The sequence below is a fragment of the Lichenostomus cassidix genome, chromosome 12, assembly GCF_008360975.1.
Source record: "Lichenostomus cassidix isolate B80296 chromosome 12, HeHo_3.0, whole genome shotgun sequence".
NCBI classification, from domain to species: domain Eukaryota; kingdom Metazoa; phylum Chordata; class Aves; order Passeriformes; family Meliphagidae; genus Lichenostomus; species Lichenostomus cassidix.
This window is the reverse complement of record NC_139493.1, coordinates 10867260-10892631: the sequence shown is the minus strand read 5'-3', so window position 1 is coordinate 10892631 and position 25372 is coordinate 10867260. Positions and strand designations below refer to the sequence as shown.

At 42.0% G+C, this 25372-nt stretch overlaps 2 protein-coding genes across 5 annotated transcripts in view; one reads left to right on the top strand and one right to left on the bottom strand.

The window, feature by feature from the left end:
• Positions 1-1051: 1051 nt before the first annotated feature.
• The window catches only part of KBTBD12 (kelch repeat and BTB domain containing 12), a 38541-nt gene continuing 14220 nt past the window's right edge, over positions 1052-25372 (bottom strand). The window contains exons 5-6 of one of the 2 annotated variants that reach the window (XM_085072596.1): positions 15225-15422; positions 1052-1986 (exon numbers count right to left, since the gene is read on the bottom strand). In XM_085072596.1, coding sequence (XP_084928722.1) covers positions 1817-1986; positions 15225-15422 — 368 coding nt within the window. In that variant the 3' untranslated portion in view covers positions 1052-1816. The remainder of the gene's footprint in view (positions 1987-15224; positions 15423-25372) is intronic. The other variant, XM_085072597.1, reaches the window with a different exon arrangement.
• The window catches only part of MGLL (monoglyceride lipase), a 100891-nt gene continuing 88275 nt past the window's right edge, over positions 12757-25372 (top strand). Inside the window, exons 1-2 of one of the 3 annotated variants that reach the window (XM_085072602.1) lie at positions 12757-12780; positions 15535-15660. In XM_085072602.1, the coding sequence (XP_084928728.1) occupies positions 15642-15660 (19 nt within the window). In that variant the 5' untranslated portion in view covers positions 12757-12780; positions 15535-15641. Of the gene's footprint in view, positions 12781-15111; positions 15250-15294; positions 15436-15534; positions 15661-25372 lie in introns of those variants that run through there. The other 2 variants (XM_085072601.1, XM_085072600.1) reach the window with 2 other exon arrangements.

The window sequence follows — 25372 nt, the reverse complement described above, 5'->3', positions numbered from 1 at the left end:
TGCAGCACTGCAGAGCAGGCAGGTTTCATTTAGGGTGAGAATAAACAGCACAATTTGGGCTGGGGCTAGAACCTGGCCAAAAATGAGTGTCCTCAAATGCAGGGAGCAGGGGTGATCTTCATTTTGTCCTTCATAGCTTTGATGCTGAAGCAATAGGCTTCTGGAAGGTCTGGAGCTGATGAACACCCTGAGTGACTGTTCCCAACTTCTGGGGAACTGAAGGAGAAACAAAGCAGTTTAAGGGCTGGTCAGATAAATGGCCTGAGGAAGAAATGGGATTAGGGGAAGAGAAACAGAAGAGACTTGCTTTTGGGAAAACTCCGAGCTTCTGAGGAGAGCGTTACAGCCAGCAAAAAATTGGAGAAGGAAGAAGACATAGGGGAGGTACTAAAAGATTTCCCCATTTGTTCCTCAGCTCAGCAAGGAATTTAAGGTTCTTTTTGACTTGAAGCCCAGAATAGTTCCAATTATTTAAAGACCAACACTTTTTTTGGAAGTACTTTGATGAGCTGTGCAGAAGACAGAGTTGCCAGGTACGTTTATAAAAAGGATCTTACTGCTGTCAGTAAAGAACTTCTAAAAATAATGTTATACATATGTATATAAAACACATAGGACATCATGGAACACGTAAATATAAGGTTTGAAGGTAATTCCTTAGGCAGGGCAGGGCAGCCTGTCAGGAGCCACAGCTCCACACCATGCTGGGTCCAGCAGCACAAACACAGAGCCCCAGCCTGGCTTGTGCCATGGGTGCAGCCATGGGCGATTAGTGAATCATTCCATCACACACCAGGCAGGGCACTACACACTCAGACATTCACTGACAGAGAATGGAAGTGTACTTCCACCTACTTTCTATGTATATTTTTGGCATTTTCCAGCATTTCCTTTGCTTTCAACCTCTACACGTTAAATGACAGTAAATTGCAAAGGTACTGGCTCCAGCTGAGCACAACTGGGGGTGAAATAGCTTTTCTTTGAAGCTGGAGCTAGAGACCACTTGAAAAGCTTTAGGGATAGCTACAGACATTTGCAAATGAGAACTGAATTTCTGACCAGGTGATTCAAAACATTGTGATTCACAAAACTTAATTTTCAGAGGAGCTACATAATCCATTAAGAGAGCAGCCAGTGAAAGGGACCACCCCCATAGCTAAGACAGCAACCACTAGGTAAACAGCTTATTTAAAGAAAGTCATTATCTTCCAAATCAGCAGAAAAGCAACATAGATCTTTATGAGTATATCTGAACATTAAAAAAAGTTATTCTAGCTTTTTTTTCTTTCACTGACTCACAGATGATGATGACTCTCAGTACACATCTCAAGCAGAGGAAAAAATACAGGATCAGGGTCCAGGGCCAAATCCTTTTACCTCTACTACCCTAGTGAAGTACTTCAGCACTTTGAGTGAAACTTTAGTATATGGCTATGCTTCATAACCCCCCACTCATTTAAACAGTTGGTAGCTTCTAGCATTGCTTTGCTTGCATTTTAGAGTTATGGATGCTATAAATTCAGTCTTGGTAAAACACTCAGCTAACTGCTGTTCAGATGGAAAGGGGCTGCACAGCCAGATTGAAGATGAAGAACCATAGATAAAGACTGGACAACCTTGACTTTCAACCACAGAAGTCCAGACCACCAGTACTAGCAAATTAAGCATTTTTACAGAAGCACAGATCAAAGGCATCCTGTTCTTAACCATGTGTTGCCATTTCCTCTCTGTGGGACTCAGCTATGATCCAGAGCCAATGCAGCTTTTATCTCCCCAAATTCTCCATCTTCTGCAGCATCTGAGAGTCACTGAACTTCTATTGGTCCACTAAGTCAGGGGGAGGAGGGATAAGATCCCGGGGGTTCAGCCGAGCAACAAGGCAAACGTCGTAACTGTCGTGCATGAGGACATTGGTGGCCACCACATTCCACTGGTTCTCCCACGTATCCAGCTCAAGGATCTCTTTGGTGATAACTTCATGACGAGCTGCAAAACAGAGACAATGACAGCAGGCATCAGGGGGCAAGTTAAACAGGATTAAGGAGGTTTGTGCAGTTGTTATCATGACCCTTCTGAAAGGGGGCAATAAAAAAGTAATTTCTGTGGTACCAACGGCTACACTGTGCAAAGAGCATGTGAGGTGTCAACATACAGCAAATGAAATAGTGCAGATGGAAACAGTGCATTCAGTCCTCACACTCTGGGTTGCAGGTGCAGCTGCAGGGACAAAAGCATCGAGTGCTCCATCTTGGCACAAGTATGCAGGTGGCATTTTATGCTGCAATCAATTGTCAGATGCTCATCTTCTGGAGGCAGAGTATTGCCTCTTGTGCACAAGTATGCCTACATGCAGTGTGTTCTTTTCTTTGCCCTGACCAAAATGCAGTTCTCAGGCTGCTGGAAGCACTCCAATACTATTGCTTTTCTTGGGTGCACAGTCTGGACATCCTGTGATTTAGGGAGAAATAAAGACAGGAAAAAACCCTCCAAGGCTCTAAACACACTTTAGATGTTCTGAAGTGCTGAGGAATTTGTCATGGACAGGCAGGTTAGAAGAATGCCATCAAATCACAGCCAATCTCCAGACAAGAAGCTTTTTACAGAGACAAACAAAAAAATGAAAGAATCACCAGCAGCAGAGAACCAGCAGCACTGTATTAAAGTTCTTACAAGACTACAAACCCTTTCTTTGCTAACAACACTCCCAAGCTCCGTGACAATTTTTACTCAAAGCCAAGTTCTTTCCTAAAGAGAAAACAGTCTTTCATTTCTGCTTTTCCTTTTCATCTAAAAGTTGCTTTCTCACAGCAAGGAACCTTAACCAAAACTTTCCTTACTTTGTGCTCAGGTGCTTGTGCTGTCAGAGGAGCCTCTGGAGAGATGTATTAGAAGCCAGGTCTCAGAGACTTCCAAGAACAGACACTTCCCAGGTACCAGCAGAAGAATCATCATAGCAAGAAGCATTGAACACTCAATGCTGTTTTATTGAGCCTTAAGGGACTGAAGACAGGATAAAATTTACAGGCTCCAGATTGAGGTTCCCAATTCAGCTATCCCTTATGGGATGTTTTTTAAAACAAACAAACAAACCACCCGCAACAGCCCTGTCTCACTTCTATCAATTGCACCTCATTGTTTGGGCACTGCCCTTCTGTGGAACTGCAGAATTGAAGAAGGGCAAAAGAATGAAAAGCAAAAGAGCACCCAGAGACACAGATTGTTTCTCATGTTGGAAACAGACCACAGCAACCATGGGGGTTTAGTACCCCAAAGATGTTGCTGTCATGGTTTAGGTTCCATGCAAATTGGTATTGATGTTATAATGATGTGGTGTGGTGGGATTTGAAATACCCCTAAGGCTCTTCTGCAAGGAGGAGCTTTGGGATGTGGGGAAGTCAGATGGAAACAAGACTTCTCCTCCTCCCAGGACTGGCTTCCTTGCTGAGTAGATACAGGACAGTTCTGTTTTCTGCAGGTCCTGAACATGCACAAGATTTGTGGATGTTGCACAAGTTTTATGGACATTCCTGCACATTTTTGTTGTGCTTATCTAAGGAAACCACTCACCAACCATTCACCATCTCTGCCCTCTTTCATCTGATGAAGGCAGCACAGCATTTCTACCCCATTGCCCACAACCTGTTCTCATTTTCCCCCCCACTGTGTCACAATTAATTGGGATACAATTTTTGTTGGTCCAAAGCCAGATCTCTGGGATTCTCATATATCTCCATAATCTTACTCTCCAGGAGCTTTGGGTAAGATTTCAGGATATAGTCTCATCTGAATAGCTTTGTTCCATTATATTCTGTGAAACAAGTTACGATGATTTGTTTACTGAACCTGGATATTAAAGGAGAATAATGATACATAGGAAGGCTGCACCCATTCGAGACAGAAAACAGAAAATTGCGAAAAAAACCTAAAAAAAACCCATTTACATGTGAAGAGAGAAGACATGACTGATAAACAGCAAATAGCACCAGTACCAGCAAACTCTTATATGACCCTGCAAGAGCGAAGAGGTTTTTCCTGAGGCAAATACAGAGACACAAGCAGACCAAAGCTGGGACATGGGAGGCTCCTGTCCCTGTATTTTATTAGATTGCCTCTTTTATGCAATAAATTTTTATGCAATAAATTTTTATGCCTGGATTTTCTTTGGCATGGATGATGACAAAAATGAGCCAATCAGAGGAAAAATAATCAAATGCTGGAACCAAGACATTCTGTGAGTGATTGCAACACTTCAGAAAAAAAAAAAAATCATAATTAAAACATCAAAGGTAGATTCAGCAACCTTTCCTTACAAGCCTTGCTGTGTTTTTTCCTGACCCTGGTGACTCCCAATCTTTGGTGTCCCTTGTTTCCCTTTTCTGTGGGATATTCTAACTGGTTTTGTTCTACTCTACAAATTCTGCTTTCCAGCACATGGAGTGCTAGTTAACTCTTAACCCTTGGGAGATAAAAAGAGTATGTTTTTTTAAATAAGGGAAGCAATAATTTCTCTAGTCTTATCTTATTTAAAGGAAAAGAAACAGCACCCTTTAGATGAGAAAGTTCATGTGAGGCAAAGCACTGCTCAAAATAGTCACACTTCAGAAAAAACATTGCACCTTTTTTATTTAAAAGAGAAATTAGCTGGAAAACTTCAGCTCTCAAGCCTTAGTTTTAATTTTTTTTCTCCTAATTTTTCTTGGTGAAAACAATAGAAAAGGTGGTGCTTTTCAAAGAGAATAGCACTTTTAATTGCAGGCTGTAATGCTGGATTTGTGCTTTAAGCCAAATAAACAGCTTGAAGGTGCAAATAATTCCCAATTCTACTACATTGATTCACCTTATTTAATTTCTTTTTTTTAAGGCGATATCTTAGCAGCCACTTTTCCTTACAAGAGAATCATGGACACCTACAAAAAGAAATTGGCTGTATTTCAGAGATTGCCTGCTTAAAAAGCCACCCCAAACAGCTCTGTCCTCACAGCACTATTGTGCCTCACCAGACAACCACCTCACCTAATGAAAGGATTTCACTCATGTTATTTCTACAAAATGAGGCAGTGCTTTTCTGCATGTTCTTGTTTAGCCATGAGAAGTTTCAGCAAACTTTCTTAGGCTCTGTTTTTCTGCACAGGATTTAAACCACTTTATATTAGAATTGTTGTAGTTTTACAAACATAACCCTGATGCAGATCCTTTTCTAGCAGTAAAACATTGATTTATTCGTACTCAGGAAAGAAAGAGGCTAAATCAGCATAGGGATCATTAATCCCAGCATAACTTTATCCCCACCAGAAATTGTGGTATGTTGACAAGAGTCAGAACTCTTCTGGTACAGTTACACCTTTTTGATATACAAGTGTAGACTGAAGGCTAACATTGAGCCCACAAACCTGTCACTTCCTAGTGACAAGACTTAATTTGTACCTGAAAATATTTCATTTATAAGTGCTAAAATTGTATTTTGTATATGCAAATACAGTAGTCAGAGCAAAATTAATCTGATCTTTAAATTACCTTTGTCTGCAAACAAAACACTTCCCCACAATTTTTCATTTTTTTCCTTTGAATGTGCAGAAAAAGGAACAAAAATATTAATTTTCCGTAAGTGATTGCCTGCACTTTATATACACAATCATGTTTTTTCTTGGAAAGGTTTATGATTCACTCCCCAAGTTCTCATGCCATTTGAATCATGATTGAACATAAATCAGGATGAAGGATTCTTGGAAAGACCCCCAGTATGACTGCAGGCAACATAAATATTTGATCTGCCTTTTCATCTGGTTTTTCTTTTTCTTTTTTTTTAAACCACATTCCATTTGTGATTTGGAGGTTGGGAAGGAAGGAAAACTTTCCATATGACAATAGTATTTATTACTATTTTTGGTCCTTTTTTTGACCTTTCTCATTTGTAATTGAAAATCCAGGTACAATTATTAGGTTTTGAGTTGGGAGGGCTAAAGGGAGGCAGATGTAGCAGAATTAAGCAGTATGCTTAGCAGGTAGAAAATCCATAGTTCATCCAGGACTATTAACCATGCAGCTATTATGTTTGCAAGCCAAGATAAATAAATTAATTCTGCTGTAGCCTGCTCAGTGTCCAGAGGATTGAACAAAAAAAAAATTCCTTCTGAATTGCCATTCACTGGAGTTAAATCTATGGCAAGTTTACTGAAATGTGGTTATTTTGTTTCTCCCAGAAGCCCATTGATGGCATCTGGGGTGTTTGCTCCAGCTTAGGAATGAGGAGGCAGAGCTGTGGGGACAGTGACAGCCTGTGCCAAGTCAGGAGTCATGATGCCTCTGCTTCAGTGCAGGACAGAGGTATCCAGAGTATTTTGGGACAAGCTCATCTGCCTTCTAGCAGTGACAGAGCCACACTGACAGTGTTAGATGGCCAGCAGCACCTCAGCAGCTTTATCCAGAGCAGGGCCACCTTGTGTGCTGGGGGAAGTCTCAGTGTCACATCTGCCCTTGAGCTCTGTGCCCTGGGACATCTTCACACAGGCCACTTGCCTGAGCTCCTCCTGATGTTGGTTCTCAGGTTGTCACAACAGCTTTTCCTTTCCAGTTTGAAGGTTCCTAATATGATCTATATTGTTTTGCCATAAATCAATTTATATATTAAAAAAAAAGCACCAAACCTGTAGCGGTTAAACTGCTGTCTGCTCTGCTCTTGCCATGGCAGAAAGCACTTGAACATCACAAGGTGCTTGCCAGTTCAACAGTCCTTGAAATATTTATTCAGGTGTTTCTTTCCCTTGTTTCCCCAGTTCTTGACACCAAACAGCCATCCCAGAGCTGCCTCGAAGCAGTTCAGCCTCCACTGCTGGTTTGTACCTGTTTTTACTTGCCGTTATCTGTACCAGAGAATGATTTCAAACACATGGGACTAGCCTCTGCTACTTATCTTCCTCACCACTAATAGCTGCTTTCATAATTACATGATGCAGAGCTAGGTGACCTGGGAATTCATGTTTGTGTTGCAATGGGATAGAAGTGCATTTAGATCATTACCACCAGATGTCCTGGCTCCTCGTTTACAGTAGGAAAAAATAAGTTCATCAAGTCTGTGGCCTTCAATCCCATTTGTGTGAGTGAGCTGCTCCTGAACTCCACCAGCCTGGCTAGCGTGACACAGGCAGCACCCTCGTGGGGTCAAGGACATCCATCATCTCTGTCTGTGGGCAGAGGCAGGAAGAGAATACCCAGGAGAGGGAACTTTGCTTGGCTGTTTAACATGCTGGCCAGCCTTCATGATGTGGAGTACCAAGGCAGTGTAACCCTCCAGACACAACCAAAGCTGGGAGGAAGGCTGGGGCTTGAATTTACCACTGTGAGAGCTTACTGTTTTCAGAGTACCTGCATGGAGTAAGGTAAGATATTCATTCTCATAGACAGGTGCTCTCTCCTCCTCATCTGCTGTGTAATTCTTCAGGACCATAGTTTTATGATCCACCCATTTACTTACAAATCAATGTATACTAAATATAAATATATCTATATGAAGAATGGGCCAGTCTACAGAACCAGTTCTAATTCAGTTGCTTCAGCTTTTATCCCCGGGATTGATCCAGCTACTTAAGCTTTTAAAATCTTTCCAGATTTTACCTGCACTTCATGGGCAAGGCTTCTTTCAGGCACAGCCTTACAAGCAGGTGATCACAGGTTACAGAGGCAGCAGGGTCAGTGCTCTCCAACTCAATGCAATATGAACTCATGTGAGTAAAAACTGCAAATCAGAGTAAGAACTGCTGCCTTCAGCCCATCCTGAAATACTGTTTCTAAATGCCTTACAATAGGTTCATACATTATTTATAGAGGATATAAAACATGTTTAGACTGTATGCATGACAGGCAGTTATGAGCACAATAGAAGATGTCATACATGGCTACAAGCCATGTTTCTAAACAACCTATTGACCTCTTCAGCAATTAATTAAAATGCATTAAAATATCTATTTAATCATTCATTAACACCTTATAAACAATAAATGAGCCTTAGCAAGAAGTAGGACTGAATTGCTAATACCATGTTTCCAGAGAGTGAGTAGGTCAAATTTAGATGTGAAATGAGCAGGTGCTGCTGCCCAGCAATTCCCCTGACCTGATTTGGCCTCATTTACAGCAGCACATTCCCAGCTCATGAGCAGGCTAGATGGGCAGCTCTCCCTGGGCAAGCAGCATTTGCAGAGGTCTCTCCCCCAGAGCCAGCAGCTCACACTGGGGCTGGATGAGAATTCAGAAAAGGTCAAGCAGCATTTTTTGGGGTGGATGCAGCTCATGGGCTGCAGAGCCAGGGCAGTGCCTGTAGCCCTGGGCAGAGTTCTGTGCTGAGCAAAAGGGCCCTGAATCCCTTCCATTGGTGGGAATATTTATTCAAATGGCAACAACTGTGGGCAGGAGAACTTTAATTATTCATCTGTGCCCAGTAAATTTTAAAAGAGGGAAACAAACAGTGCTGCAGATAAGCAGCCCAGGGTTTGAACCTTTGCTTTATTTAGCTGGGAACATGGGAAGGTGCTGGAGAAACAGGTTTTGTTCCTGTCTCTCAACCCCCAAGCTTCACAAGTGCAGTATCTACTGTGCCAGACTCCTTAATATGTCTATATTTAATTCCGGTAATGTTCCATAACCACTATAATAAAAAACAAGCACTACAGTGATTCTCCATCTAAATCACATAATGGAGGAGACTAAGGGGAACAACTTTTATGGGAGATTAGTCAAAATAAATAACTATTAAGCTAGTCCACTGTTAGGAATGGACAATGTGGAGATAAAAACTCATTAGCTTAGCTGGAATACAGTAATTACTATACAGTTCTGCACTGCAGCAAGCAGAGTTACTTCTATTCCAATGCATGGATTGCAGTTTATGTAAATGAGGAAGAATAGGCTAGAAAATTAATCCATGGTAAATTGTGGGGTTTTTTTTTAAGGATCAGGATTAACACAGGTAGTTGGACTCTGAATCACTGTCACCTATCCTGTGTAACAGTTACAAGCACTAAATAATTTAGATTCTTGCATGTCCAGTTCATAGATATTTCTTCTCTTTCCTCTTCCTCTGGCTGTGACACTATTTAAGTGAAAAATTAATTTCTACTTGATACAGTAAATAAATAACAAAACTGGGTTGAGCAGTTCTGGTCCCACACAAGGCTAAACACATTACAGAAATTTTCAACATACATGGTGGGGAAGCAGTACATTCACCTCCTCTGCTCTAAGGTACATAGGAGAGAGATGGCAAAACTGCCAGTTCAGAGAAAGAGCTCCACACCAAGCCACATTACATTACAAGCCACATGATGAAATTATAAGACCTCTAAGGGGACATGTGCTGCTCAGAGCAGATCTGTTAAACATTTTGTAATTTACATTGAGGTGGTTGCACCTGTACTTTGCACATCAGCTGATGTCATATAGGTGACAGTAAAGATGGCATTTTAATTAATACCACAGGACCATTCAGGTTGGAGAAGTCCCTCTAAGATCACCAAGTCCAGCCATTAACCCAACACTGCCAAGCTACCACTAACCCATATCCCTCTGTGCCACAACTACACAGCTTTTACATACCTACAGGGATGGTGATTCCACCACTGACCTGGGCAGCCCCTTCCAGTGCTTGACAGTGATTTTGGTGAAGAAATTTTCCTTAAAATCCAATCTAAACTTTCCCAGGCACAACTTGAGGCTGTTTCCTCTTACTTGTTCCCTGGGAGAAGAAACTGACCCCCCTGGCTACAATCTCCTTTCAGGTGTTGCAGAGCCCTAAGGTTCCCCCTAAGCCTCCTTTTCTCCAGGCTAAACACCCCCAGCTCCCTCAGCTGCTCCTCATCAGACCTGTGCTCCAGCCCCTTCCCCAGCTCCATTGCCCTTCTCTGGACACACTCCAGCCCCTCAATGTATGTCTTGTCATGAGGGGCCCAAAACTGTACCCAGGATTTGAGCTGTGGCCTCACCAGTGCCCAGTACAGGGGGACAATCACTGCCCTGGTCCTGCTGGCCACATGACTGTTGATACAGCCGGGATGCCTCAAGTTTAAAAAAAAAAAAAAAAAATCCACTCTGGATTTCAGTTTCTTAGTTCACATCTATGAAATAGGCAGCTGGACCAACATCTATAGCCTGAAACTAAAGCCACAATCCCCAGACTCAGGCTACAAGTGACAGTGACAGCAGATGACGTGGTCCCAGCAAACAGGCACACCCCCTCGCTTTCATTACTTTCACCAGAAAAAGATGTTTATAATGCTCAGAAACAGTCAGAAAGAAGGGAAACGTGATCTGACAGGCATTTTATAATGGTGTAATCCTGCATACCTGAAGAGCTGCTTTGCCTTCCATCAGGGAGCCATGTTAATGAGGCTGCCTCTGCTGGGCACCAGCTAATGTCAGTAGCTGTCAGCCTGTGCAGGTGACAGGTTTTAGTTCAATGCAAAGGAAATAAAACATTCAACAGGAATACTGTACAGTCAGGCTGCAAAGGCTGGTTTCAAATCCACAGTTACAGCAGGAAACGTGGCAGTATTTTAGCAGAAATCTGGCTGGCTATTCCACACTGAGCCCTACTGAGTATTCATACTAGGGGTAATGTTTTCACTCTGTGCAGAACATAAACTAATAAAAAAAAAAAAGCCACCAACCTTCTAAAACATGCCTGCTTATCTTGATGAATGGTACAACATTGCTGGAAAATGACAACACTCATGACACAAGGCTTCATGAGCTGGAGCTGAGACAAGCAGATTAATGGCTCCTGTTTACTATAATAGTTTTAGTAAAAAAATGAGCTAATTTGTATAAACTACTGGCCAACAGGTGAAGTTTTGCAAGTCTTACTAAGGAGGCAACAGATTCAAAACAAGAAGTGGGTTTTTGGGGTACTTATTCCTGTAAGAACATACAACATTCATCAGTTAGTGATACAATACAGAAGTCTCTCAGATGTTTGTACCATCAAATCATAGCTACCAAGTTCCTGATGTATTTGCCCTAGGTAAGCCAAGTTAGAGTCCCTCACGTCCTGATCAAAACATGAAGCTTTAAGAGACAGGAGAGCTCCTCAGGGTACTGAATTTCTTTCAGAGCAGATATAAAGCACCGAGGATCTGAATCTCCTTCTGAAGTGCCTGTGGTTCTCCATCTGCTGCAGGGAGCCTGGGGTTACCAAGGTCTTAGTGTAGGCACTGCAGAGAAGTGTCTAAGCTTCAGCTGAATTAACCCCCTTTCCTCTTCCATGGCCAGGCTTTGAACAAGCTTCTAACTTGAGGAAGCCTCTGCAGGGGAAGACTTACAAGCTTTACCAACATAACTCAATATTGAAAAATATTCCTCGGAGTTCAGAGGAAGCTTGAACACACTTTGGAGTTCAACCATGTTTTAGAAGGACTCCTATTGCTACTATCAGCTGACCTAGCTGACTTCCCTCTGCAGTAGCTGCAGTTTTTCTTCCTCTGCTCCTGGGGATGATGTTAAAACTGCACCACTTGTCCTCCCTTCAGGCAGACAAGGACTTGTGACAGGCAAGATATATGGAATGGGAATCTTGCCATCACAAAACTTCAGTTGTCATATGGGACTCAGAAAAGATGGTAGCTGAGCAGTACTCATACTTTCAGCCAAATTTAGGGCCCTTTAAGCAGTTGACAGCTGCATTTTAGCTTTGGCTACAGCATCTCTGGGCTCTAGTGATCCATTTAGGTCTATAGGCATGCAGGAAGGCATAAAGAGCATGACACATACCAGTAAAAAATTTAACATGCAACAATGTCTTTACTAGGTCAACTTTCCGCTGGATCAAGAGTGGGTTTAAGCAACTGCAAAAGCAAATGAAGGTTAAGGAGTTTGGGACAGATCTATACCATAGAAGAGATTTGTTTCAGCCCCATAGGCTAAGACTTTCCATTGCAGCAGTAATTTTGGCTTTTCTTTTTTTATTTGTCTGAAGTGCTTATTTCTTGAATGTTCACAGCAGCCCTTTGGCGTTCAGCAGGCAGAAAACCCAAAGACTACAGCTGTGCCTCCAGCTTGTTCCAAGAACTCCACTTGGATGAAACTAAATTACAATGTTTTGTAAAATTGGAATATCCTCTTTCAGCCGCATCCCTCACAAAAACCAAAGTGCCATGCCAAGAAGCCCAAAAGACTAAAACCAAACAAACATTCTAAAATAACCCTCTCTGTTACTAAAGCAGCAGCAGCACATGCTGTTCTGTACCTTGAAGCTGCTGAGCCGCTGTAATTGTGAAAGTGCAGAGTCAAGTCGCCCTCTCCAAGCTCCCAGGCGACACCAATAACCCTCTCCCCCTCCACCCTTCATCCCCAAAGAGTACATGTCTTGCTTTGAAAGACAGGTTGTCTGCTAAGGAAGGTGGGAACCTCCCTTAGAATAGAGAATATGACCCCCTTCCCTCTAAATTATTATAACTTTGAAATCAAGGGCTTTCAGGCAAAGAGATGGGAAAATGAGTAAGAGTTCTTTACTAGTATCTCTAACAAGGCAAACAAGCAACAACAGTAGTGACAACAAACAAAACCAGAAAACCCAGTGGCAGCTTTCCTGGGCTGCCAGGGTGCAGTTACGGTCACAGCCAGCGGGGGCGCTGTTGGGCAGGTGCGATGACTCCGCACAGCTGCAGGGGGCGCTGTGGCATGAGGTCAGTTTCCTCCCTCACGGGGTAATGGCGGCCGGGCTGGACAGGACAGGGTGCAGGGAGCCCAGAAACAGCAAACTGGAGCGGCAGGGCTAGCCAAGCCAGCGAGCAAAAGGTGGCAGAAACTCCACAATTGTGGCAGAAACTCCACAACTGAGCAGAAGGCGCAGTGCATTCCGGCAGGCAGGGGCACAGGGTGACGACAGCCAGGCTCCTCCACAGCAGCTGCCGGCCAGAGGAGGCTGGCACTCCAGTGGGGCAGGGGGGAAAAGGGCTGGGATCCCCTGCTTTTCCCAAACAAAAGCTCACCCAGCAGGGAAGAGAAGGCAGTGCAGAGCTGGGGCTCCCATGGTCACAGTGAAAGGGAGACAGCAGCTGCCCTGTTCCTCTGCCAATGCCCAACGAACAAGTGAAGGCCAAACAGCCAGGTGCTCCCTCACCACATCACACCCCAGCTAGTCTTTTGTCTCTTAGGTACCTGGTCTTTGGTTCCTAGCAACAGAATGGGAAAAATTCCATCTTCAACAGTACATCAGGCAGGAGCCCTTGCCAGCTTGTAGAGAACGTGTGGCCAGGAGAGAGGCCAGCTAGGTGACCTCTTCAGGATCAGTTTATGGCCTCCACCCATCCTGGTCTTGATGATGGTAGCTAGGAGCTGTTATTGTTGTGACCATTTAGAAAGCCCTTTTCCTACAGTGACTTGAAAGTCACATTAAGAAGCCTGCCTTCAAGGCACAGGTTCCTCTCAACTCCTAAATTATGTGGTTACACTTGATTTGACAGCGAGACTCTTATTTTGGCTCCCTTGTTAATAGACACCATAGCAATGTCTAACAACATGATCACACACTACTTCTTTACTGGTATAGAGAGTGCACATGTAGGGGGTCTGCATTCGGGTTGCACAGGTAACTGCAAAACTGGCATTTTCTAACTTCGACTTCTTGTTTTCCAATCTAAATAACACTATTAGTGCAGAGGAGTTCTATACATAATTATATAGATTGCAGTAGTAGAGTGAGGAATCAGGACTCCATTGAGCTGGCATTACACAAACATACAAAAGATGGCCTTCTTGAAATCCACAGGAGGACTTTGAACCTCTCCCAGAACAACCACTTTTTATGCATGACTCAGTGACAGAATGTGGTGGTATTGTACAGAAAGTGTTTTTATGGCACTGAAGTTACCCTAGTCAGAAAATCTCATATTAATCTGTTAGTCATCTTGAACAAAATTGCTTCATTTGTCAGTGCTAATGATCATAGAGTCATCAAATTTTTTAGGGTGGAAAAGACCTTTCAGATCATCCAGTCCAATCATTAACCCAGCACTGCCAAGCCCACCACTAAACCATGTACCCGAGTTCCACATCTACATGTCTTTTATATCCCTCCAGGGATGGTGACTCAACCACTTCCCATGATTAGCCTTTTGAAATTTTTACCCACTAACTTTAGGCTCCTTCATAATATTGTTGAGAAAAAGACGACCAGGATGGCACAAGGTTTGCTATGGAAACACAGATTTGTCATAACCATAATTGCTCTGAGGTCACAGAACTTCCATCAGAGACAACAAAAGATCATGCCTGCTAGAGAGCTGCCAAACAATGGTTTTCAGAAGGCAGCTTCCTCAAACAGTAGCAAATGAAGGCAGAAGGCGAGCTATGAAGTAGCTGATAAAAACCTTCATTCTAAAATAACAGAAGCTTTAAGTTTAGAGGTTGTTATACAGGTAAAAGTGTAATGCAAATGACATATCTCCCAGGGATACCATGTGACCATTCCTGGTCAACAGTGAGCCTGACATGACATTTATTAGCAGTGGATAACTGCTATTGCTATCTGTGCTATTACTTTCTCCTAGAAAGGAATTTGGAGTAGCAGCTGTATGTAGCAGAATAGTTTAAGTGTGCTTGTTTTGCAATCCTTTGCATTTATAAGGGGAAAAAAATGGTTCTGTGCACTGGAGATCTAGATAGAGCACAGCAAAGTTGGAAGGAAGAAGACTTAAATGAGGAAGAGTATCCATGGGGCTAGGATTATTTAAAATGACCAGATCTGGAACTTTAGTCTCTTTGTATCTCAATTCTCTACCCAGGGGACGCATTAAGTACACAAGCTTTTTCAACACTGATTACAAAAAGCATGTAAGTAAATAAGCAGAGTGAGATAACATGGCTAAGGACTGATGGAAAGGACCTTAATCTTCAACAAATATGCCCAAGTTCTCTAAGGTCCATAAAACTCTAAGCTCCTGATTTCTGTCACTCTGAACGTAAACCCAGAATAATTCTGCGGAGGTTTTAGATTTGGACATGTTTAGCGCAGATCAGAAACATCCTTAAGTTTTCATGTTTTGTTAAGGTAAAAAAGCAAAGATCAAACAGACTACAATTCATATTGACATTAGAAGCTGGCAGTCCAAGGTGCAGAATCAGCTCTGTGGTTCCAGGGCATGCCAGTGCCACCTGATAAGCTGATCACTTATCAGGTCAGTCTGTGTCCAGTGAAACCCATTTTAACTACACAGGGAATGTCAGACCCATTTTAGTACCTGCTCCATGAAATCCTCCACAGAGGTACAGCTTCCCTTCCACCGAGCCTGCGCTGGTAGAGTTTGTTCGTAAGGAGAGGAGGGGAGAAGGCATAGGGGGTCCATCCCTCCAAAAGTCTCCATCAGGGTTATAAATCTCCACTGCATCAAGACATTTCCGTGTCTGTCCTCTGTCATAACCAAGGCACCCAATTCCTCCTGCAAAAGATACGTAGGTCAAATGGAACAGTCCCACGTTCTGCTGAAAAATACATTGCTGGCTGCATTTTCTGTTTACATGTTCTCATCTCCCACTCTTTCCTCTTTGCAGCTTCAGAAGTTTGAGAGAGAACTCAAAGCAGAAGCTACCACACTTTATCTACAGACACCAAAGCAAGAGCCTTTCTGAAGTCTCGTATCAAAGGAAGGACAAGCAGAATGTCTTCAAAACACAAAGGTATTTGTTTTTGTTTTCTTCCCATATGATAGAAATTGTCATAATTGTTCTATTTGCTGGACAAATTGCAATGGATCAAAACCTATTTTTCAAATACTGTTGGTGGATTTGACCCTCACACATGTTCAGCAACAATCATTTGCATTCGTTGGTTAGTTTTCTTCAATAAAAGAAAAATATTACCCCTATCTCTTAAGGTATATTACACCTATTTCTTAAGGCAAATCAACTCCCAGGAAAAAACCCATCCAACACACAGGAGTGCCAGCTGAGTTATTAGCAACAAGCCCTACTGTAAAATGGTTAATTAGGGTGCTTGAAGTCAGCGTGCAGGATTGAAACAGATCCCAGTTTTCTTTCACTGGGACAGGCTGCAGATATACCTGAGATCCTCATGCACACTGGAAATGGTGTGCCCTGATAGCACTTTGCAAACACTGCCTTTCCAAATCCTTTCCAGTGATCAAATCCAGATTTTGAATTCACAGCCTTTGGTTCTTGGGAATTAATATGCTGATGTCCCTGTGCAGGTTTTCCATCTTCTGTGCCAATGGACACAATACCCTGTAATGAGCATTGATGGCGTTCTTTTGTGCATGTGCCTGTTTGTGACCACTTTTAAACATAAAATGACTGCAAAAGGAAAGCCATTTCCACATGAAGGCTGGCATTCCAGATACATGTGTGGGGCTGCTCAGTTGTGCAAACCCAAAATGTGTTGTAAGTATGTAATTATGCCTTGCATATGCGAAGGGAAAGGACTGCAAGTGCAACCTGTGCAAGGCTGGTTCAGCTGTTTCTAAAATATGTTGCCTCTAGTGCTATTAGGATGGTCTGTCAGAGAAATGAGCACCTAGTGCTCCAAGTTTTACTTGCCTATGATCCTCCATCTACCGCTTAAAACAGACAGTATAATTTTTTAAATATTTTGTGCATTCTCAAAGTGTTTGCAAGAGGCAGCTACCTATAAATGGGGACCAAAATATTCCAAATTTACTAGCACTGAATTCCTGATCTGTATTTTAGAGTCAGACAAAGATAAAGTCAGTTAAACCTGCATCAGCAAATTTAGAATAAAATTCAGCGTCCATTATCAGCAGGAAGTTTTCCTCTGGCTGAAGTAAACAGTATTTGATTTTGTTCAATATTTGAATTTGAAAACCTTCCCTGAGTTTGGTTTTCAGCTCCTTTTCCAGCACAACATCTTAACTTGCCTCAATACCTACCATCAAAGTCTTAATAATTTGTATTAGGTACCCCTTAGTGTGTGCTTAAACCAGGCTGGCATCCAAATGTGTTCAGTAGGTAATTGACATTAACACCCTCAACTAAAGCAGAATTTGCTCTGATGGGCTCCTCCTCTGAGGCTTGATTCACCTAAGAGTGCTGAGGTAGGGATTAACTGTGGTCATGGAATTTTGCTAATAATTTCCATGCCAAAAAGGGGAGCATCACCCTGCTGAGCCTTTCTCACGATGGAGTCTGACTGAGCTATTCCATGGGGTATTTCAGAATTCAGAAATTTACTTATTGTATTGTTCCTTATGCCAGAAGCATTATCCTCTCCTATGCAGTCTTTTCCATTACTCCTTAATGCCTTATTAAATAGGTGCCACTGTTAGGACAGGACATTACCCCTAATTTTATAAAGAAAAGTTCTTAAGAGCTAATCAGATTTTTAACTCATAAGGCTATTTAATTGATTACTTATCTCACACACTTTCTGATTGAACAGCTTCCTTTGGCAGATTCACAGGGTACAGCATGCAAGATAATTTGCCACCAGTTTATGTACAGTCCACAGAGTGCAGTGTAATGCAGAGACATTATCAAGGCAGTTTTAACTGGGAACCAATAATGTTAAAACTCCTCACAGACTAAATTGGCCCTTTCAAAATACAGCTTTGTGGTGCCAAAGAGAGATAGCTGCTGGTTATCAAGCCAGGTTTTTTAAAATTAGCCCAGGTGTTACTGTACTCCACTGAAGAATATGTGCTCAGCCAAAAGAAAATCTTCATCTGAAAAATGAAAGAGGTCCTTGTTCAATCAGAGGAATAAATGGTACCAGTTAGGGAATGCATGCAGCATGTCAAAACCCAATAATTTTGCTGATTACCTCAATATTTCAAACAGAGGGGGAGGTGAATAAAATGGCCCTGAACTTTTCCAGAAGCATAATAGCTGTTTATTTCTTACTGTGTTTTTATTGTCATTTTCTAAATCAAGTAACTGTGAGGCAAGGTAACTTCAGAAAGAATACAAATAATTAGGTACAAAACTGACACAGCACAGTCTGTGACTTTTTGTGAAAAAACCTCACAATCATTACCTGTCAATGAAAACATTCAGCTGCCAGTCCAGGGGGTCCACCACCAAACATTTTTCCTGTATAGTTATTAGAAAAGGAGTTTTCCTGGTCCTATTGTAGCATCTTTTCAAAAATTTCAATTACTACATGTTTTCAAGCATTTATGAAACCTTCATTGGGTGGTTTAAGCAACTTATACTTAACCTCCTTTAATCCTGTCATTATCAGAGATAGTCCCGAAGGTACAAAATACTTCCATTTTACTTAAACCCTGCACAGCTATTTCAGCTAAATCCAATTTCATATTCAATTTACAAGGGCAAAACGAAGTTCCCAGCAAATAGAAGTGAAGAAGGAAAAATCAGAGAGGAGTAAAATTTAATTTTCAAGCTTAGAAGAAGAGCACTCTGGAAAACAAGAAATCATGAACTTCAACCTCCTCTCTTAAAGTAATGTTAATATTGAAATGTTGCTAACAAAGGCACTGAGGATATCAGACTCTGAGCACTGCTGTGCTGTGTTCCCAGATGAAGTAGTTGAGAATTACTCCTGAGAGAAAATATATTTTTTCCTCTGTGGAAATGGATGTCTCAGGACTCTTTCCAAAGAACTGAATACAAAAATCAACAACAGAAAAAAGTCTCAAATTTAAATCAATTCACATCTACAACCAAGTGGGGGAATCTCACATTATCCAGGCTATTCATCATCTACAATGTATATACCAGGCACGACTTCAAATTGGCAGAAAAAAACCCCTTGCTGTGTCAGACAGCTCTGGGCACTTTCTGCTCCATCAGTCAAGAATCCAGACCATCCTGTCCCATTGGCTTCTTCATTCAGATTTATGAAACCATTAGGAATGCAAGTGGAAACATAGGGAACTACAGTTAAGACCACAAAGATTGCCTTTATCTCAGGTTGTCTGGGTAGGGCAGCATGGAAAACTGAGCTCATTCTCTGCTGCTAAGGAGCCTCTCAATAAAATGGGGGTGATATTTAGGGAGCTAAAGCAGAGTGCAGAAGAGGGCATAGGGGATTAGGTCCTTTGAGGGAGACTCTTGTGCCAAGTGATCCACCAAAGTGCATGATGTTCTTGTGACTGATTGTGCCTTAAGACACCCTGAACCATAGATGGGGTCAGTAAAACACACCTGCTGTGGCCACAGCCTCCCGGGAGTCCCATCAGCTCTGCCAAGGGCAGCAATGCCTATGGTATAGGGAGGGTCCTTCACTAAGCCACACTCATGAATAGAGCAGGGGAATTCAACCCCACCTGATTCAGTTCTCTGCCTAAAGCCCAAATACACATCCTTTGTGCAGGGAAGGTGGATTTCTCAGTGGGAGTTTTGATCATTTCTGTCATTATCACATTGATCACATGAACATCCCAGAACTCGGTCTTCCCTTCCCCATCCCTTACAAATACACCCTTTCAACACTTTAGGCTTTTTACAATATGCACTTTCCCTACGAGACATTTCAGATGCCACTGAAAGACTAAAAAAAAAAAAAAAAAAATCCAGTGAAACCACTTTTATGTCCTCCAACCCATTAATGCTTGAGAGCTTTCCATCCACATTTGGATGAGTCTGCAATCAAACATACTTTCAAGGGCACTCTAAGCAGTGGTTCTAATGGACTTTAAATTTAACATGAAGCTCCATTAGTAAAATAAATATATTAAAAAATACACAATCTTTATTAAGAAGTCAGGGTAAAGAAGACAAGGTTTTGATGCAAGAAGACAAGGCAGGGTAGGTGATGTGATTAGCACACCTTCAGCATTTCAGTGAGGCACAGCTCTGTGCTGTGCTCTCCCCATGCACTGCTCATAGCTATAGCTGGCTGAAGGCAAAGCACCCAGCTTGGCTGGAGTCAGCTGCCTCTCCTTTACCCCATGCTCATTTGAGAGGGCCAAATGCAATTCAAGCCCCACTAGCCCTAAGAGCAGCAAGGCCTCCCAGCACTTGGGGGGGAAAGGTCTATAAACAATGGTGGAGTGGTAAAGAGTCACTGGTAATCATTAGTTCAGCAGGTGCAAAGCCAATAACTGCTTCAGATATCTCCGAATATTTCTATAGGAGTGAGCCTGACATGCAGCTGAGTTACAAGAAATAGGGAACATTCCAGCACCCACTGACTTCCTCCATGTCACTGAGACAATGTAGACACTGGCACAGAGCAATTGCACTTCTAAGTTGCAACCACAGCAAGCTCTTATGGAATTAAACTTGCCAGCCAGCCAATTCCAACAGGGACAATTTATTTTCCTACAGGAAAACCACACAGATCCAGGGCTGGATTGCTCATTGTGTAGACAGCATGGTTGAACAAAGTAACACCTAGAAGGTAGCTAGGGGTCCAGATAGGACTGTGCTCCACTGAGACTGACTACCAGATTTCACACCACGTAATTTGGTTCTCCCACCAACAGAATCTGCAATCAGACATGCACTACAGTCTCTCAGACAGGGCAGTGTATCAGGGAACAACAAGAGCAGAGCTGCTTCCAAAAGGGAAGTTGAGGCAGGTAATGAACTCACCATGAGAACACATCTCCACAGAACCAGAGACAGGCAATTGCAGGAGGTCCTACCAGCAGCCACCAGTCAAGCAAAGGCAAGAAAAGACCTAACTCTTCAGGCCTGTGTTTAAATGATGCTTCTAGACCTATGGGCAGAAGGGGTGGGTGGAGGCCCCAGGTGATGCTGCTCAGGATGATCAAGACCTATTCGTGCCCTCAGGGTACTGACAGTGTTATTCTTTATCCTATAACTGAGTCCTCAGATCACAACACCAAGCAGTGTGTGCTCTTACTAGTTCCTCTTTGAATTTTTATCAAAGGAACCTGGGAAATGGGTAAAAAAAAAAAAGTAACTCTTCAACAAGCAAGTGAGATCCAAGCTTTGTCTCCCGTAAAGTAATTCATTATTAAACTGATCTCTGGAATGCACAATAGATTTAATAGTGCTAATCTCTTATGTAACGTTTCCCTTCATTATGAGCACTCAAGCTGAGTCTCAGCAGTTACATCTCTCTCACTCTCCGCTAAGCAGGGCTGCATAGCTGGTTTCTCAGAGAAATTAGGAGCCATAAACCAGCCCTGGCAGGCACTTCCAAAGATGAAACCGAGGAGTGCTGTCATCCTTTACTAGCCCAGAGCACAGCAGATGAGGTAATGGAGCTTGTAGAAGACATGAGGGCAAAAGACTGATTAGAAGCACGGCTGCAAAAACAGATTATTGTCTTCCTAAGCATGGTCACTGCTTAGATTCAGCTCCTTCTTCTCTCATAAAATGCTTTTTTCTCATTTGCTTTGATAATTCTTAAGTGTATAGAAAGCAGTTCCAATCCCATCTATCTGACCAATTTTTTTTGCCTATTTTTGTTCCTCCCTGCACATGGGCACTTTGGAGGCTGTTGCACAGGTATAAAAGCTCACAGTCAGACCCATAAGCTGCTACTTGTCAGAAGTCCAAAGCATATTTATAAATAGGCATGTTTATTTTAAAAGGAAATGTTATTCAAATGCACAGTTAATACTCAAGCATGAAAGCTAAAATGTCTCCTTCCCGCTCCTCCTACACACACTTTCTTTTCCAGAGAGACCCCAAAGTACATATTCAAATATGTATTTTATGATCAAGACATTCACTATTTAATTGAACCTCATTTAACTGTTTAAAACTTTTAAAAGAAGCTTTCAGCAAGAACCTGGGGGAAAAAAACCCCAAGTTGTAAGAGGTAGGATGCCAGTCTGAGGAGGATAAACAAAAATTCTTTGGTTTCTAAATCTTCCCTAATAGGATTTCTCATTTAAGTCTTGCAATACGTTATTATTTATGAAGCAGGAATTATACGGCGTAACAGCAACACATGGTTCAAGCTGTCATGGTGATACAACTTTTTTTTACCAGTGACCTGTATTTCAGAGACAGTAGTTCTACTGAGTATGTGTTAACATAAATAATGAATATGGCATTCAAATCAATTCATTTGGATAAATTTTCCTAATTTGTATGTTGGCTGTGATAAGTTTTCAGAAAAGTAGCTGGAAAGGATATTTTTTTAAGTGAGAGATTAAAATGCATGACCTTAAATAGAGCCCTCCCATCTGGTTTTCTTCCAAAAGTGTCTCAATTGCTTCTGTCATTAAGAACACAATACTGCTCTTTCTTGGGCTTTCCAACGAATATAGTTATGTTCCTGGGAAAATATGGAGAGAAAGAGCTGAGACCAATGAAAAGAGATGAATAGGAGAAAGGATTTTAAGCCTTAGGAAATTCTGTTCATTTACTTATGAGGATTATGTATGGTGTATAAATAGCATGAGATTCTCTAGGAACATTATACAACAAACAGACAATTATGTTGCAGGACTGCTGATTAAGACACATGGTACAGGTTCTTGAACAATGCTATTACTCAGACCAAAAACTCTGATCTATCTCTCATTTTCCTTCCATCAGTGTGACTCTAGAATAATTCTGTTTAAGTCATTAGGGTTTTTACATGCTGGAGCTGGCAATTAAGCTGGGAAGGGTTTTTGGACAGTGACTACATGCTCTGTGCTGTGCCAATCGGACTTTTCAGAAATTAACACTTCAAAGGCTAAGCATCAGATTCTGATCTGGGTGAGAATTAAATGAGCCTGACACAACACAGCTGCCATCAGCAGACTACTTACTACAGATTTACACCTACATGGAAGAGAACAAAAATTAGACTTGTCTATCAAAGAGTCTGCTACTGCACCTTATTCAAAGCTAGTATTCCATCGATTCTTTCTGCTTCATATTTATGATAGAAATTGCATTTATACATCACAGACATAAGAGAGGATCAACCTTCTCTGCAGTGATTTTTCATTTATGCTCTAGAGTCCCTCAATGTGCTGACACCTGTGTAAGTTGTATAGAAAGACAGAGATCTTGCTGGAAAGAGCTGACAACCTTACTTCTTGCCCATTCCCCTGGCTGGGGTTACCATCCCAATTGTGTCCAAAGGGGAACTGCACCCACCTCCCAGCCCAGCAGCCTGAGAACTCTCAAGGTAACAAGAGCTGTCACCATGGATCAACCATGCAATATAGCTTTTCTCTGTGAGGTTTCATTACAGCTGGCGAGTGTGAGTTTACAGCTGGAGATGAGGCCATGTGTGGTATCTGCAGAGTGAGATGCCAGTATCACGTCTGCATCACTGTTTCCAACCAGAGTTCCTTTGGAAATTGCTTCATCACTTTGAGATGTCTTGAAAAAATCCTTTAATCTCTCCACAGAGTTTTCAGACTGTGATGGTTAACATTTACCAACCATGCTGGCTTCTTAATTTGAACAGACAAATCTCCATTTCCACCCATACTCTTATAAGTGGATTTAAAGTGGCATATTCAAAGGCAGAGGTTGTTGACAAATAATTTTTAGCTCAGTGTCAGGCTTGTCTTCCAATTAAAAAGAAATTTGTAATATTTGATTGTCAAAGAAAACAAGATATGTAATTCCTCTGACTATATGTGTGATCTGTATCTGCATTTACATTGTTTCCTCTGCCTTCCATATCTTTTGTGCCTGTTGGCCAGTATCAACTAAATTTTGCAGATTTATAGATGTTACAGTTCTTACAAGGTTTGTGAAAACTGGCAGTGAGGAATTTGTGAAAGCAGCCCAGACCTAGGTCAAAATGTCTTCTCTGCAACTGATATTCCTGCTACCTGAGGGTAACTCATCTGTGTCTGCACTGGCTGCAGTACCACCTTGAGTGGGCAGAGCATCACAAGGGAGGCAGGCTCAGAAATGAAATGGTAAAAATAGCCCACTCTTTCTCAAAAGTCTGCTCCTGGGGCAGTGTGTGAGCTTAGTTACCCTTGGTACAAACCACAAGCAAGTTTGTCCATTACAGTGAAATTACCCCAGATTTACACTGTCTAAACTAAGAACAAACACTGCCTTTATGGATGTTTAGACTTAGGCAAGAGCGAAGAGTCCAGTGCAGCAAACTGTTAATCTCAGCATTAAGAGCATTGGTTTCCTTAGGAATAGGCTCAAATGAAGACTGCCATGGAAGTGTGTGAACCAGCAAAGTGCTGCAGGCAGAGCAAAAGCCTGTTACCACCCATGTGCAGATCGAATTGTTAGCAAAGATTTTCTCTCAAACACAGAATTATTGGTATTGGCCAGCATGTAAGAAAGAATCAAGTTAGTGTTCAGCTCCCTGAATATTGCAGCACTGGCAGCTACACATACAAAACCAAAGCTTTTTATTTTTTTATGTTAGCAAAATGCTTCTGAAGGTCTGTGAGACCATGAATTTTCCTCAATGCCATTTAAACAGGCACTTTTCAGATTTAAGGCTGTGTTTTGTGTTCAGTCTGTACATTTCATCACTGTAATCGCTCAGATATGCTTCTTGCTTTGTGAGATTTTGAGGGAAGAAAATGAATGCAGTTTTCCCCATTAGCCACTCCTTTTCCTTGTGCCAGTGTCAGGCTTGCCGTGGAGAAGACTGTCAATTTGTTTTATCACATGCATCCCAAGGCAGCTCCTTTTTTTCTTGCTCCCTGACTCCCTGTGTCATCACAGCCCTCGAGGTCTTGATCTCAGAGCACTTCTTACTGAAACGCATGAATGCTGCTGTTCTCTTCCCAGCTATTCCAGCTGCTTCTGCTGCCCTATTAGAGCATCAGTGTCAGCATAAATAATTATATATATTTAACCTTTTGCAAAGCATGAAGTCTCCACATTTTCAAAGCACCTTTGAACCTGGGCAGCCAGCACTCTCATTATTTAACAGTACACTGACATTCTGTATCACTAACCTTTGACAATAATGACATGACTTTCTGATTGCAAAACTCTCTTTTCCATATGGGCTTCTTTCACCCTTCCTCGTGGTTGTGCCTATGGGCCTCTCAAGCCACTTGAGAGAAAGAAGTTTCTCTAAAAGAAGACAAATGCGGCATTAAAGCCACTTTCCTCTTCTGCTTCAAAGACACCTTTTCTGCATACACCTCCTGCAAAGCACTTTCTGTATTATATGCCAGGAGCAAACTCTGCTTTATCCCTGGTATGTAACAACCCACACAAAGCCAGAACACTCTGATACAGGAGGTGTATTAAGTTGATAAGGCTGTATTTTTGTGTTCACTTTGATAAGCTTGTAAGCAGGAGTAGTTTGAAGCAGAAGAGATTGAAATGTCCTGGGGTCCTGATGCAATTGCTGGTTTTTCATGCCTAAAGCTGCCCATGTGACCAGGGGAGCACAGAAGGCATGAACAACTCACAGCCCACGTGTAGATTAATTGACTGTATGAACTTTTTTCTTGCTTCTTCAAGAACTTTCCAGTCATATATCTAGCTACAGTAAGATTTTGGGGCAAAAGATTTTGGGGTAGGTAGCAGATTG